The sequence below is a fragment of the Talpa occidentalis genome, unplaced genomic scaffold (assembly GCF_014898055.3).
Source record: "Talpa occidentalis isolate TD23 unplaced genomic scaffold, MPIMG_talOcc4v2.1 talOcc4.2, whole genome shotgun sequence".
Classification (NCBI taxonomy): Eukaryota; Metazoa; Chordata; class Mammalia; order Eulipotyphla; family Talpidae; genus Talpa; species Talpa occidentalis.
Genome location: NW_023602073.1, coordinates 72,177,161 through 72,192,580, shown reverse-complemented (window position 1 = coordinate 72,192,580; position 15,420 = coordinate 72,177,161). Strand labels below are relative to the sequence as shown.

Genomic DNA, 15,420 nt, shown 5'->3' with positions numbered 1-15,420 from the left:
TACATGTGCAGACTCACTGCACCCCTATGCCCAAGACAGATACTGTGGGTTTGTCTAATTAAAACAACCCTTTTTGGGGGGTTATTTTTTCATGAGTCTAAAGTAGGGAGAGATGGTACAGTCCCCATACCCCGCCCCCCCCATGTCTGATTCCCCTCTGGAATGTCCCTCCCAGCTGTTCATCAGTCTTGGTGTGACCTTCTAGTGACAGCCCAATTCCTCTCCTTTTTACAAGACTTCCAAATATTTGACAGTAATATTTGGGGTCTGTAAGTTTTCTCTTCTCCAAAATAACTCTCTTTAATGAATAATTTGTTTTTGTCAACCCATCTGATCTACTAGGAATTGAGAGTAATATAGGGGAGGAAAATCTTTCCAGCTCTTTGGGTCTGTACCTGGTACCCTGCAAATTAAACTGGCAATGACACATTAGCTGGAAAAAGGGCTTATTACGGTGTGCATAGCCTTCATAGAGAAGAAGTGAAAACCCAAAGAAACCATTAGACTTAGAGGCTTATGTACCATTTTAACAAAAAACACTACTTTAGAGAAATAACCAAAGGAAAGAGGAAGTTTTGGAATTCTAGGGGACGTGAATAGTAGGAAAGTAAATAGATGGGAAGACTAATCAAAGAAAAGGGTTATTTAGTAGGATTTTTTTAAAAGATTTTTTAAATTTATTTATTTTATATAAGAACTGGGGTATAGGTCAGAAGTGTGGGAGGGTGAGAGGATTCACCAGAGCCAGAGCAGGGAGCAGAGCAGGCAGATGGACCGAAGACACTGCTGAGGGGAGAGCGGGCGAGGCAGGAGAGGTCTGCGCGCCACGTGGGGTTCTCCCTGGCTGGCGGGGAATCGAACCGGCGCTGCAGAGGCTGCGGACAGCTTCACAGTGCGGCACTCAACCGCTGTGCCACCAAGAGGGCCCTTATTTAGTAGGATTTTTAATGAAGACTCAATATCTATTAAGAGGAGATGTCATTACGAATTAGACAGAAGGAGAGGACAGAGAGTTTTCCTGAGTCTGCTATATCTTAATTCCTCCAGCTCGAAAGGATGCTTAGGCCAAAGTGGTACATTCTGAAGCGGCATACTCTGCTTCCCCTCATTAGCAAGAAACTAGGTAGAATAAATTAACTAGCATCAACAGCAATTAACTCAATCAAGAACAAATTAGCTAAAACAAGTCAACTGAATAAACATTCACTGAGCAGCTATGGGCAGGGATGTGGGAGTAATGGGAACATACAAAGGCTAGTTTTAGTTGCCTCCTTTAAAGAGTTTAAGACTCAGAGAACATATTAGGAACAAACACCGGAAAACTTAAGAAGTCAAAGCACATACTAATAGCTATTTGAGTCCACGGTAGAAAAGTTGTCTCTAAGTCGTTGCACAGTGACAGGCCAGGAGAGTTCAGAAGAGGAAAGACACATGTCGGTTGTGGGTCAGAGAAGACAGATTTTCAGAACCTGTCAGAGAAGACAGGTTCGGGTAGAACCTAAATAAAGAGAAAAAATCTGACGTGAACATTCCAGGAGAAAGGAACAGGCCTGGGAGAGTGAGGTCTTAGAAATACTGAACATTTTTGGAGCAGAAGCTGAAAAACAGATTTTACTTCACATGGAAGTTTTGGGAAGGTGACTTGCTTTAATGTGCTAGTTTGGGGTCACTCCTTAGATGCGGGAATTGGTAATCTACCCGAGAGGCTGGGGTGCAGCCCTCTTCCTGAGACTGGACTTTCCACACAGTAGCTGCCACTCAGAACCTCCATGGTTGCCAGTGTGATGACCAAGGCAGGGGAAAGCCCAGGAGCTAATCCCTGGTAACTGTATGAAACCAGCTGAAGAGAAATTTTTAGTAGGAGGGAGCCAGGAAAATTCGACAGTGCTTGGTAGACACTCACGCGGGCTTTCCCCAAGCTCGGGCGCTCCCGCAGCACGTTGACTAATTCCATCCACCTCAATGCAGGAAACCAGCTTGACTGCTAAGTAGGTGAAAGTCTGCACGGAACCTTGAGTTGTTGACAGCCAGCATGTGGGCACTTTGGTCAGCCACCACTCAGTAGCTGCGGTTGAATTTTGATCTGGAACAAATATAATTTCCTAGTCTTCTTTTTATTTCTGCCCGTGCCTTTGCTACAAGGGAGTGCCTCTCTAAGAGTTAACACTTCTGTTTTCTTATCCCAATCACTTCCATCACTTCTCAAAGATATTTGACTCAACTTCAGAAAATATAATGCATCTACTGGGGCCCGCTGTAGTTTTGTTTCTACCCCACCCTTTCTTTAACATTCCCCAAATTGGTACATCCTAGACTTTTGGATGATGTGAATCCGTTAGGGGTCTTCTGAAAATGCACCGTTAATTCAATAGGCTCAGAGTAGGGACCCAAGGTTTTACTTTTTAAAATAAGCTTCCTGGTGGGCCTCCCCTGGTGGTGCAGTGGTTGAGCGCTGGGCTGTGAAGCTGCCGCAGCCTCTGCAGCACCGGTTCGATCCCCAGCTGCCGGGCGAGGGTCCCACATGGCGTGCAGACCACTCCTGCCATGTCTGCTGCTCCCCTCAGCAGTGTATTTCATCGGTCTGCCTGTTCTGTTCCCCGCTCTGGCTCTGGTGAATTCTCTCACCCTCCCGCGCTTCTGACTGTACCCAGTGCTTGTATAAATAAATAAATCTTAAAAAAAAAATCCAAATCCTACATTTCATTTATAAAATAAGCTTCCTGGTGCTAGTGCCAGAGAGAGCACCAAGGAAGAAATCTCACTGCCAACACCTTGTTTCAAGGACCAGATCAGATCTGGCAGGTCCAGAAGGCCTGGGAAAAATCTGTATTTTTAACAGCCCTGGTCTATAGCTACAGGAAAACAACTTCACGGGCTGGCATAATTACCCTTTGTGTGAAGTTTCACCTAGCCTCAAAAAGAGAAAGTAGGGGGTGTCCAAATTCTGGGAATCAGTAGGATTAGTGGGAGCAAAGTGCATAATTAAGAGGGACCCCTTCCCACCCAGAAAAAAGACCATAAAGGTGGAGCTGGCATACAACCTCAGGGCAGATCTCAAGTCTTCTGAGACTGCCCGATGCCTTGTGAAGAGTCTTGCACTTTGTGCTCTCAAACTCTGTCGTTTGCTTTATTATTGGTGCTTTGTTAAATTCTTTCCTTGTTAGACACCAAGAATCCTCAATTCTTGCTGTCCCCCAACACCAGCAAACAACATACTGCTGGTTCCAGGGTCAGATGCTGAGCAGTAAGCCCCTCCTAGATGGTTGGGGGACAGACTTCCTTTCTTATTTTAAATTCTTGCCTGACCCATATTTGCTGTCTCCCCTCCTGAAGGTGTTCTTTCTTAACATCAATTTATTGCTGTACAGACATCATGAGACTGTTTTGTATGTAAAGAATTTTATCTTTGACATAGGAATAGTGAAATAGAATTAATTAAAGCACAATGTGACATGGAAACAATTCAAATACTGGGCTCGTGGGTCATAAGAATTTCCTTACCTGCCAGCTTCTGCGAGCATCTTATGGACAATTTTCTCCATTTCTTTTCTTGTCATGGATAACTCAAAGCCTAATCCTTTGTATGTGTCATGCTTTCCCTCCTTTCTACCCCTAGAATAGGTTCTATTTTTGTGTTTCAAAAGAGATCCAATGTAAATTCTCTCCCAAAACAAAAATGTCATCTGCCCCGACTGAAAGGTTATGTCATCTCTGGATGGAGAGAATTGTTCTGGTGAGTTTATGCCTTCTTTTTTAGATAGGACTTTTCTTTTTCTTCCTCTTACCCATATTAAGTACCTGCAACAATGGACAGTCACAGAGTGGCTGTTTAAGGAATGGTATTTTTGTTAACAAGAAGATAGTACCTTGGTATGAAAAACCCCATGGGAATAGACTCAGAATTGAGGGGTCCCTCATTCCATCTGGAACGTTCTCCAGTGACCTCAACCCTATTTAACATAGATTCTCACACAGCACTTGAGGGAAGCTCCTTTCTAAGTCAGTCATTTCCCCTATTTTTACTTTTCTTCCCTTTCAGCTTTTGGCTTCAATCCCCCCTTCATCTCTTTCCCCTACAGCTTTTTACACAAAATGGTCATGTTTTCAGTTTCCTAATTTCAAAAATCAGGATTTATACTTTTTCAGACAGACAGACAGACACACACATACACACACACAGAGGAGGGGAGAGGTGTCACAGAGAAAGAAGGAGAGAGAAGGGCTACTGTAGTTTCATCCTTTGTTGGACTAAGCCCCAAAGTAATTCCTATCCTTACAAATATCAGCATATGAAGAACCTGGCAAAGCATTTTCATATGAAAAATTGGCATTATAATGAACTCCAATTTTTAAACCAAAAGTAAAATTGTTTTGTTCTTGAAAATCTTTTCATAGGGAAAATATGTTGACATATTTTCCTGCCCGAAGAAATAGTTGCTATGGAGAGTGATTTTATGGCTAGTCTAAAATATATGCAATGGGTTTGAATATTTAACTCAAACAAATAGTTAAGACAGGATGCACAGGTGCAGAGAATTTTGAAACTAGAAATAATTTTTGCATTAAAAGGGAAAGAATGGTTTATGTGAAGTTTGTGGGATCTGTAGCTTCACCAGATCTGTATGTTGCCGTGATACCATATATGTATTTTTTCAAACGGAGATAGAGAGGTAAGGGTATGAGAGGGGCTGGGATGTGGATTTTCTAAAAGATCTAGGGCCTAGAAAGACAAGTATACTGATTTTAATTCATTTGAGTAGCCTAAGCAAAGGAAGAATTTTTGTGCTTGAGAGAAAGAGAGAAAAACTGTAAGAATTTTGAAGGTTGGGAAGAAAAACCATAATCATTTGTTCTGACCCATATAAATTCTTAACCCATATTCAGAAGGGTCTGACCCTAACATCAAAAAATGTTCAGGGAAATTAGAATGAAATGTTTTAATATCATTTGGAGCTAAGACTGGGATTAAAGTAAGTTATACATCAATGGATTTTGTTTAGTGAATAAGATAGTGGATAATAGTCTCATTTTTTTCACTTAGCTCTTTATAAATATTGTTTAAACTTAGTATCTGGGGCCTCCCTGGTGGTGTAATGGGTTAAGACACAGCACTTTGAAGCAATCTGCAACCACTGCAGCAAGAGTTAGATCCCCGGCCAGGGAGGTGACCCACATGGCGCAGCAGACCTCTCCTGTCTCACCTGCTGCTCCCCTCAGCAGTGTATTTCAGTTGATCCGCCTGTTCTGCTCCCCACTCTGTCTCTGGTGAATCCTCTCACCACCACCCTCAGCACCTCTGGACTGTATCCCAGTTCTTGTATGCATAAATAAATAAATCTTTAAAAATAAACCTAATGTCTGATAATATTGTCTAGCTGTCTATTTTAATAAGGAGTCAGAGCTCTGATCAAAAAGTAAAAAGAAAAGAAAAGCTGCAAAATTATTGAATGCCTCTATCTCTAATATTTTCAAGAACAGAAAGGTGTAGGCTGGGATATGTGACAATAATAAACGATCCCAAGTCCCAGTGATTTCAAGAATGGAGGCTAATTGCACCATCATGCTTTCATATCTAATGTAGGTCACCAGGGAGGCTCAGCTCCCCTACCCACTGAGACAGCCAGCCCCCCTTCCTATGCCATCATTTCCCCCACTGTTACCATAATGCCCCAGGTAGAGGAGAAAAATCACATGGGTTTTAGACTGTGCCTGGAAGTGACGTATCTACTTCATTTCCACGCACATATCATTGACCAAAACAAGTCATTTAACAAGGAGGAAAAGAGTGTAATCCTCCAGGTTCCCCAAAATTTGACAAGAACAGTATTTTGGTAACCATTAGTGATTTCTACACAGTTCCCCTTCCATTTATCAAATACTTGGTTTTATCTTTTTGTATTTGTAATATTTTCACCCTTTTCCCAAGGGAGAGCCCCATCTTATCAGAGTATCTGGCCAAAATCAAGGATTTATTATAAAAGGTCAGTGTGGGCAGAGCAGAAGCAGGAAAATAGCAACAAGCACTTCCATGTGGAGAGAAAATGGAAGACAAGTTTTGGTCTATGGTGACCTTAAAATCCTGCTTGGCTGATGTGAGGATCCCATTGCCATGCAGGTGGAATTTTCTATGGTCAGACTCTGATTCTGTTACTAAGCAGAGTGAGGGGCAATTCTGGAACCCCCAAATCTGCCTGCTCTAAATAGTTCTGCCATCTGCTACATCAAGACAAATATATGCTTAAGACCTTAAATGGAAAGGAACTTTAATATTTTTAGTGTGCAACAAAGAAAAGACAAAGAATATAGTTCTTTGTCAAATCAAACACCAAAAGTTACCCGTACTCTCCTGGGTAAATGCCCAGATAAAGAGGGTCTGTTGTATACACTGTTTTGGTAGCATGAGTGATACAGGCAAATCTGAATCCATTACTCTAGCTTCACTGAGTATATGAAAGCACAAATCCATTGAGACCCTGATGAATCTCTATGAGATGTGTTCAGGGGCTTCAGTCAGGCTAGAAGAAGTTGACTAGGTTTTTTTTCTTAAATGTGTATATACATGGAAATTTTAATTTAGATTATATATTTGGGAATATATATTTATAGAAGAGCATAAGGTGGAGGTTATGGGGGGAACTGAAGTTACCCCAAGTCTGTGAAAACCCCATCCTAAAATATATAAGCAAATGTGAAATAGACAACTATGAGTAAAGCTAATGAGGAAGGGAATCATGCCTGAGATGCCAAAGATGTCTTTTTTTTTAAATAGAAGTTGAACTTTGGGGCCTTCCTGTGGCTCAAGGGGTTAGGACGCAGCAGTGTATTTCAGTCAATCTGTCTGTTCTGTACCCCATTCTGTCTCTGGTGAATCCTCTCACCCCCTGCACCTCTGGCCTGTACCCCAGTTCTTGTATAAATAAATAAATATTTTTTAAAAAAGAAGTTAAACTTTGGATGGTTTCAGAGAAGAGGTACCCAGAAGAATCCACAGGCCTGGTCTGAATATAAGTGGATGGAAGTCTCATGATCACAGAAGAATTTTGATAAATCTTAAATATACTTTCAATAAACCTGAGTTGCTTCAGTTAACTAAAATGAAAGAAAGTTGTTCATGTAGGTTGTGATAGAAAAAAAAAAAAAACATTGTCCTGCTAAAAGAGCATGTGAAAATTTTATCTGATCATAGTGGAGAATAAAAATTAAGTTAATGTTATCTTGGAAATGTCTATATATCCCTAGGGTACAATGGCTGACATATAGCATGTTATTAATAAATGTTCTTGACCTGAAGTGAACCAAGACAAATTAACTTTAAAATCACAAATTGGAGCACTGAAAGGCTCTACTTACTAATTCATTTTTGTTTAAAAAAAATCCTCAATCAGAGATAGCTAAGTCAGTAGTCATTTATATGTTGTTTGAATAATGATTATTTATTAAGCATCAGTAGGAGTCTAACCATGGGGTTAAAATAAAATTAGCTCATGGAGACCCTGAAGCTACCTGGGGATGCAATTTCTGAATCTCTCATTGATGTCATTAATTTCATTGACTTTGTTTTCCCATTTATAAAATAGAACTAAAGACGGTTCTCTTGTTTAATACCAAGACTCCCCTAAGAATGATTGAGCTCCCATTTAAATCACAGTTCAGGTTGCATGACCTGAAAGTAGAACACAGAGAACATGACAAGATTCTTTAGCCATTTGTGGAAGAACATAAAAGATTATGACAGCAATTTATAATTTGGTTCACCTCTGTAATCAATTAGTTAAGAATTTTGCTATAATTTCAGGGCAATGGTGGGGGGAAGGAAGATTTACTCCTCTCAGGAAGTGGAATATTAAAAGAAAACCTACAGTCGTCAGTAATATGGTTAAACCACAACATTAAGCAGGTCAATCGAAATAGGGACAGTGATTGCTATAAAACTGAAAGGTACTGTCATTGACACAGCGCAGACCTGCACAGGGAGACACACGCAAGAAAGAGCTGATTCCACAAAGTAGGCAACCAGAGCAAGATGACAATGATAGTTCTACGTGACATGGCCTTGGTGAGTAGAAATAATAGATCCTGTTTAGTACTGTCATTCCTAGGATTTCAGAAAAGCAGATTTCGAAGGAGTTAGGTTTGATTGGTATTTTGGGGGGTTCATTTCTTTAAAAAAAACAAGAGAATTGTCTTCAATTTTAACCCCTATCCAGTGGAGCAAAAGCAAAACTAGAAGTTGTAATGGGGTGGGAAACAAAGCTCTCGGCCTGATGACTTTTACTGGGTTGGTGTTAGTTTGCACAGTTCTTGGTATCACAGATAACTGTCTGTGATCTCTCCTGGGGTCGAAATTATAATGTTAGGTTGACTTCAAACTCTCATCTCATGTGGGAATCAAGCAGCCTTTCAGGATACATACATATAATTTTTTTTTAACCAAGGAAGCTTGGGATCCAAGAGATTTATTGATTCCCCCAAGACTATAAGCAGACAGAGTACCCTGGATGGAGAAATTGAAAATACCCACTATTGAATTTTGGAGGATTCCTAGAGAAGGAAAACTTGTCAAGTATGTGCTAGGTGATTAGTTTTGCATTGTCTTGTTCTTCTGAGAGGTGAGAGGAATGCTAGCGTGAGAATGTCCCTTAGTCCAGATTCTTGGTGGTGGTCATGTAAGGCTGAGGAATTCAACATATGAGAGTATTAAAAGAGGGCATGGGAAGTAGCTCACCATACTTTTGTTTTATCTATTCCTGCCTCCTCTCTCACTCTCCCCCCATCCCTTTAATATGCCATGTAACGGCAAAGAGCTTGGATTTCATAAAAGGTCAAGGCAGACTATGTTGATAATACTGTAATGTTTACATATTGTTGTAGAGATGATTAGAAATGCAGCAAAGTATGGTATTTAGGGGTTATATTTGGATCCGATGTTTATTAAATGAGGAATTTTGGGTAAGTTACTTAACTGCTCTATACACTATTTATTTGTACAGGGAAATATGAATGGCATCTCTCTCATGGGATGGAGGGTGCTGAATTGATTCATTAAGAATGACTGAATCTAGTTTCTAAAACACATCTATATATGCCTAGTTTTTAGTTAATTTGGTCATTTTAATGTAACAAGAATCATGGGATTGAGAAAGCATTCACTAAATACTAACTACATATTATTTTTGTCTACTAGAGACTCATCAACCCATTGAAGTAGATTGGGACTACTTTCCTAATTACACAGATGAACAATAGCTCAATTAAGTTAAATGATTTAACACAACCAGATACTGTATACACAAAACTGGGGCATGAATCCAGGATTATTGGCTCCTATGCAGTATACTTCTGCTGGAAAGATGTCTGAATTTCAAGTCATGTGGCCAAACAAATCTGTAGGGCAATTTTGTGCTCTCAAACCATTTGTATTTCTGTTTTCTTTGAAGAAATCTTTTAACTGTTAGAAAGAACCATAACAGAGCAAGAGGCATTGGAAAAGGATTAGAAGTTGGGAGGTACAGATAGGATATCTTGAGTAAGTAGCTTACACAAATTCTGTGCACCCAGGAGCTGTCCAAGTTCTGGAGCATTTCCCACATGGGTGGAGCCCAAACTGCAGATTAGCTCAGAAAGAACCATTCAGGTGGTCTCTTGGGTGAGCTCACAGCAGAGTGAGTGCAAAGTTGGGCGTGAATGTCAGTGACCTGGTTCTGCCCATCTTCAGCCAGTGCTTTCTCTTGCCCCACCTCTTATACAAACAAGGGAGTGGTATCTATTTATTTGCCTCATAGGTGGCATTTAAGAATTTTTCAAAGAAGTGCTGTGTATCATTTTTAAGATGATAGCAAGAGCCTTACCAGGGGCCCTGCTCTATATTACATAACTACTAATATCCAAGATTCACATCAAAAGCTTTGTGTAGCAAACTAGAGTGATTTGCAGATATCATCTGATCTTCTGATAAAGGGCCATGTGACTAACAACACTTATGCAATTTTGACCTCGCTGTCATATTGCTTAAAGTGCTTGGCTCCTCTAGTAAAACAAAAATTAATATTATTAACACTAGCTCTATAAGATAGCTGAGAGAATCAAGTGTTTAAAGAAATGTGAGTGTTTTCTGAAATACTCTATAAAGATATATGATTATAATAATGATGGTTAGAAGCATAGTGATTATTACTAAAATCATATAACCCCAAGGTACTATTACCTTAAAGGTTTGATAATGAAGTTTTAAAGTGATTCAGTGGATATGATGCAGAAGAGAAAAGAGAAAACACAAAGGGGAAATTTACTTAAGAAACCTAAGGAAGTGATTGGTAGGCTTGGGGAGTGATCTTGTCTAAGTATCCATCCTTTCACTTTTTAAAATGTCATAGCACTTTTTCTAGACAGAGGGTACATGAGGGCAAATGCTCATTTTCCTGTCCACCACGTATCATAAGCTCAATGTCAATGATAAATCCTGGTATTGAATATTTACCTTCTGCTAGCAACGCTCTCCATGCTTTATATCGGTCATATTATTTAAACTTCACATTAAGTGAGGGAATTAAGTCACTGCTAGTAAGAGTACTAGAGCTGAATTATGGACCCAGGACATCTGACTCCAGAGCCTGAAGCACCAAATTATAGAGACAAGAGTTGAGTGAATGAATGATTGTGGGAGATAAAAGCAGATGACTGTTGATTATCTAAAGGCAAATCAGCCTCAGTTAGGCTTATCTGGGTCAATCTTGCTTTCAACTTCTTTTTAGTATCAGTTACCTTGGTAGAGCAAGTTGACGGCCTGACCTTTTGGTTTACTCTTACACCTTCTTGCCTCCAGCATCTGCAAAATATAAAAAGCAGTATTTAATTCACCATGCGTAATCACCGCCCCTTCCTTAACTCATGGAAGGCTTGTACCCAAACAACATTGCACTCAGAGAATGAAATCCACTCAGCTTCAGCTCTTGTTCTGCATTCTGTTGAGAGTCAGTGATGGGCCTTGTCTGTCTTCAATAAGGGTCAGTGGTGATGGTGGGGGAGCAAAACATGGTTGTGATGAGGAAAACTGGAGAGACTTTAAGCTCTTCCTTTATTTTCATTAGGTCTTCACAGAAAGTGCTCACAGAGCACTTTCTTTGTGCATCCCTGTAACACCAGACAAACCAATATTTCAATGTAAGCATACAAAATATATGTTCCAGAGTAAGGAGAAATAGTTTCCATATTCTCTGTTGTGCATCATTAGTGTCCCTGCTTCTTTCAATTAACATGGATAATTGGAACTTTGCTATAGTTAGTTTTGCATAATGTTTTTCTTAATGCATTGAGCTTAACTATATTGCTCATTTAACTGTATTGTTTTGTTCATTCATTCACTCACCCACTCTTTCATTCATCCAGAAAGTATTTATAAAACACCTGCTCTGTAACACGTGCATTTTAGATGGAAGGGTGGTTGGGAGAAAGGATTTTGTTGAGGATTCATAGGATATAAATATAACAGGATATTTACATATAAATTTATGGATATAAAAGTTAGAAATAAAGGAAGAGCTATTCTTTATTACACCTGTTTGTTTTTTTTTGGTTATATTTATAAGTGCCTTACATAGGACATTTCATTTAACCTTGTGAATATAAAGCTAATATTGTAATACACTCGGAAAGATGAGATTCCAGAGTATCAGTGAGGAAACCAGATCAAGATCCTGAAACCCAGTTCCAGATCCTGAAACCTTTCTGCTTCACTGTTTAGGAGCTATAAGACAGTATATATTTAAATATAGTTTCATTCAATCACTGGCTAGTGAGTTTAGCTCTCAGTTTGCTACCCCAATACCTTCATGTTTGACTGCTCCCACTTCACGGGCATGCCTGAGGTTCAGAGAATCCCTGACCCCATAAAAGACCAGGAATGCTGAGTTCAGCCAGAGCTTGGGATGTCTCTTTCCAGAAAGTGATATTAAAGTCCCTAATCAATTGCTACCTCCTCTCTTTTTCAGGTCAAATCTCTGCTGCTGTTGATATTGGGGATCACCCTCCTGAGAGAGGTGGCAGCTCGGAAAAACCCCAAAGCAGGGGACAATGTCCACTGCCCTCCTCTGGAGGACAATAGTGTAAGGGTTGACATTCACATCCTCGGTCAAAAGCAGGGTGGTTCCCTGGCATCTGTCTTCCATAACCGCTCCATCTCCCCCTGGGATTACAAGTAAGTGCAAACAAGACTGATGTTCTTATGAAAAATATATTAATTTATTCTAATCATAATGTGGAACATTTAGAAAATACAGGGGGGAAAGCCTTCATATTCACTCTTTCTTTTTTTTACATAAGATAGAGCAGTTTTATTATGGTGGTACAATACAGTAGAAAACAGTAGAAGTGAAAATGAACACCTACTTGCCTCAATATGATTAAATCTCAAATATAGTTTCATTCAAAAGAAGCAAAACCCAGAAGAGATTCAAAATTATCCCATTTATATAAAGTTCCAAAACAGACAAAACTTAAAATATCTTGTTTAGAGGTATACAAATAAGAGTGGTCACACTAGATAGCACACTTTCCCATACAAAGCATAGTAAATGTTCAATAAATATTTGATGATTCATATTCACTCTTAAGGACAGAAATCCCACTTTACCTGGGAGCTCCCATATTGCTGTCCTGGGATAGGTCCTCCCATAAATGTGGTCAAGGGCCCCACTATTTTGCTTCCAATTTCTCATAAATTCTCTACCCTTTTACGGTTGCTTGCAGTTCTAGATTGGAATAGACATTTTGTGCTGGAAGAGAGAGCTCTTTAAAAGTAGTCTCTGCATGCGGATAAGTGATAACCGGAAAAGGCAGTTTTGATATCTCCGTTTCTATCCACTTAGATTCGATATCAATTTTCAAGGAGTGAGGAGGAGGGCAGGAGAAAGAGAAAGGCCAGTTTGGGAATTAGGGTGCTAGACCGGGAGGTTCAAGGCACCATCTCATGATTTTGTCTTAGATGTGTAAGTTCTTAGAATACCAAGCACCGGGCCTCCCCTGGTGGCGCAGCGGTTGAGCGTTGGGCTGCGAGGCTGCCCTCAGCCTCTGCAGCGCCGGTTCGTTCCCCGGCCCCCGGCGAGGGTCCCACCAAAACAAAAAAAAACCAAAAAAACAAAAACCAAGCACTTGCTCCAGATATAAGAATAAAAACCTTCCAGGGACAATGGGACGGGCTTCTGGGTTGCCTGTGTTGCTTCCCCAATGAAGGGAGTACAGATGGTGCCAAGTTCACGGGATTGACTGTGCTGTTATGCCTCCTGGCAGGGTTGGGGTGGGGGTAACCATTGAGGGAAAAAATGAGATAAGAGGTTGGATTTCTATAGACCTCTGGGGCTTTGGATTTTCTTACAAGCAGTAAATGTTGTAGACTGTGTTGGGAGACTTAACCAGTGATGTGCAGTCTCGAGGTAAAGGATGATTACTAATGGTAATAAAAGCCATACAAAGAAAGCACACTGAAAGACATTATTATTGAATGTCGGCATTCTACAGTGCAGCGCACACACGCATCTGTATCCCTGAACGTTCTCAAGAATGTCACTAGAGAGGCTGGTGAGAGGCTTTTGAGAATCCCAGGGAGGAAACGGACGCTTGGCGGTTCAGCGCCGCCAGAGGACGGTGTTTCATACCCAGGCCCTGCGCGCGCAACCCAGAGTCACTTGCAAGTGCCTCTGCAGATGAGCGCCCGGTGCTTAGGGGCGCGCAACCTTTGCCTTCCTTTTTCTTGTCTCACCATCCTCTTTTGCCTGCTCCACCTACAGCATCACCCGGGACCCCCACCGCTTCCCCTCCGAGATCGCAGAGGCCGATTGCAGGCTCTCTGGCTGCCTCAATGCCGAGGGGAAGGAGGATCTCTCCTTGAGCTCCGTGGCCATCGAGCAAGAGTTCCTGGTCCTCCGGAGGGAGCCCAAGGGCTGCCCTCGCTCTTTCCAGCTAGAGAAGGTGCGGGTGAAGGTTGGCTGTACCTGCGTGAGGCCCATTGTCGTCCAGGCGCGTGGCCTGTCAGCTGCACGTTAGCTCAGCTGAAGAAGCTGAAAGGATGCCTGCTCCCCGGCGCGCGCTGCAGCAGTCCTGCGGGGGTCCTCCATTTGTTCCACTTCACAGACCTCTTAATAAGACCTGCATGGAATTGTCAAAGCTCTGTATTAGCTGCAGTAACTTTTGGGGGCTCATCAGCATTGCATAGTCCTGAGATGTTTGTTCCAACCCCCTAAAAATGGATGGGGAACGAGAGTCCTCATCGCACTCCTAGCCATGCACTTTAGCGATACAATGTCATTGCCTGGGTCTCTGCTGGCAAAATGGGGCTCATGTAGGAATTAGAACTGCAGTGTGTGAGCGCGGGAGAGGCTGGGCAGGGTGGGGTGGGGAGGGTGGTTTTTAAGGATCTAGTGGGTATGTCTGTGGATCATTTGCTAAATATAGATGAGGTCGGCCTGATATTTATATATATATAAGAAACTGTCCATGTATTTATAATGTATTGATTATGTAAAATTTAAAGAGAAAAATTAATATATCAAGTACTAATATAATAAAGTATTAATAATAATTGAAACATATTCCACGTGTTTGTTTCATGTCTCAAGTTGTACTCACAGAACTTGCAGCCCAAAGGCTTTGAAATTCTCTATACATGTCAGGTGTTTTTCACATTTCTCCTCAGTGCACTAGGGTTAAAGTTACTTTATAATAATAAAAATTACTTTACTACACTAAAGTAATACTAATTGGTGTGTGTGATCTGGGAAACTTTTTAGTGAACTTCATTGTGATATAATTACAAATTTTGTTGTAGAAGCTTGATGGGTTGATATATGTATATGTTGTATGAAATGATCATCACAATAACGGAGTTACTGCATGCAGTTACCTTCTATTTTTGATGAGAACATTTAAGATGTCTTTTTTAGTAACTTCCCAGTATGTAACACAGTATGGCTAACTATAGTCACCATGCCATACATCAGATCCCTAGAATTTGCTCAGCTTATAAATGGAAGATTGCACCCTTTGACCAACATCTGCCCTACCTCTCAACCACTAGCAATCACCATTCTACTCTGTTTCCATCAGTCAGAGAGTTGTTTTATTATAAATGGTCTTGAGGCTTATATGGAGAGTTACAGAAGGAACTAAGCAGGAAGCTGAGTGGCCAGGTGAAGCTAGGGAACACGGAAGGCAGGTGAGCTTGAGAAAGGCTCTCTCTTGCTGACTGACTTGCTCCCTGGTATTGTTGGGGAGGAGGCTTGGAAGGAGATGTGTGGAGAAGAGCTACATAGAGACACTTGAAAGAGACACATGGTAAGAGACATGTGGGGAGGCTGCTCCTGGTCCTTGGTAGAGACAATGGCAATGACTTCATGGTGGATTATTTGGTGTATTTTAAATTCTGACTCT

The 15,420-nt window shown here is 40.9% G+C and overlaps 1 protein-coding gene across 1 annotated transcript; it reads left to right on the top strand.

Moving 5' to 3' along the window:
• The first annotated feature begins 8,047 nt into the window (after nucleotides 1-8,047).
• On the top strand, nucleotides 8,048-14,037 carry IL17F (interleukin 17F). The gene is made up of 3 exons (XM_037518728.1): nucleotides 8,048-8,056; nucleotides 11,988-12,193; nucleotides 13,782-14,037. The coding sequence occupies exons 1-3, from the start codon at nucleotides 8,048-8,050 to the stop codon at nucleotides 14,035-14,037; spliced, it is 471 nt and encodes a 156-aa protein (XP_037374625.1).
• Nucleotides 14,038-15,420: the final 1,383 nt, after the last annotated feature.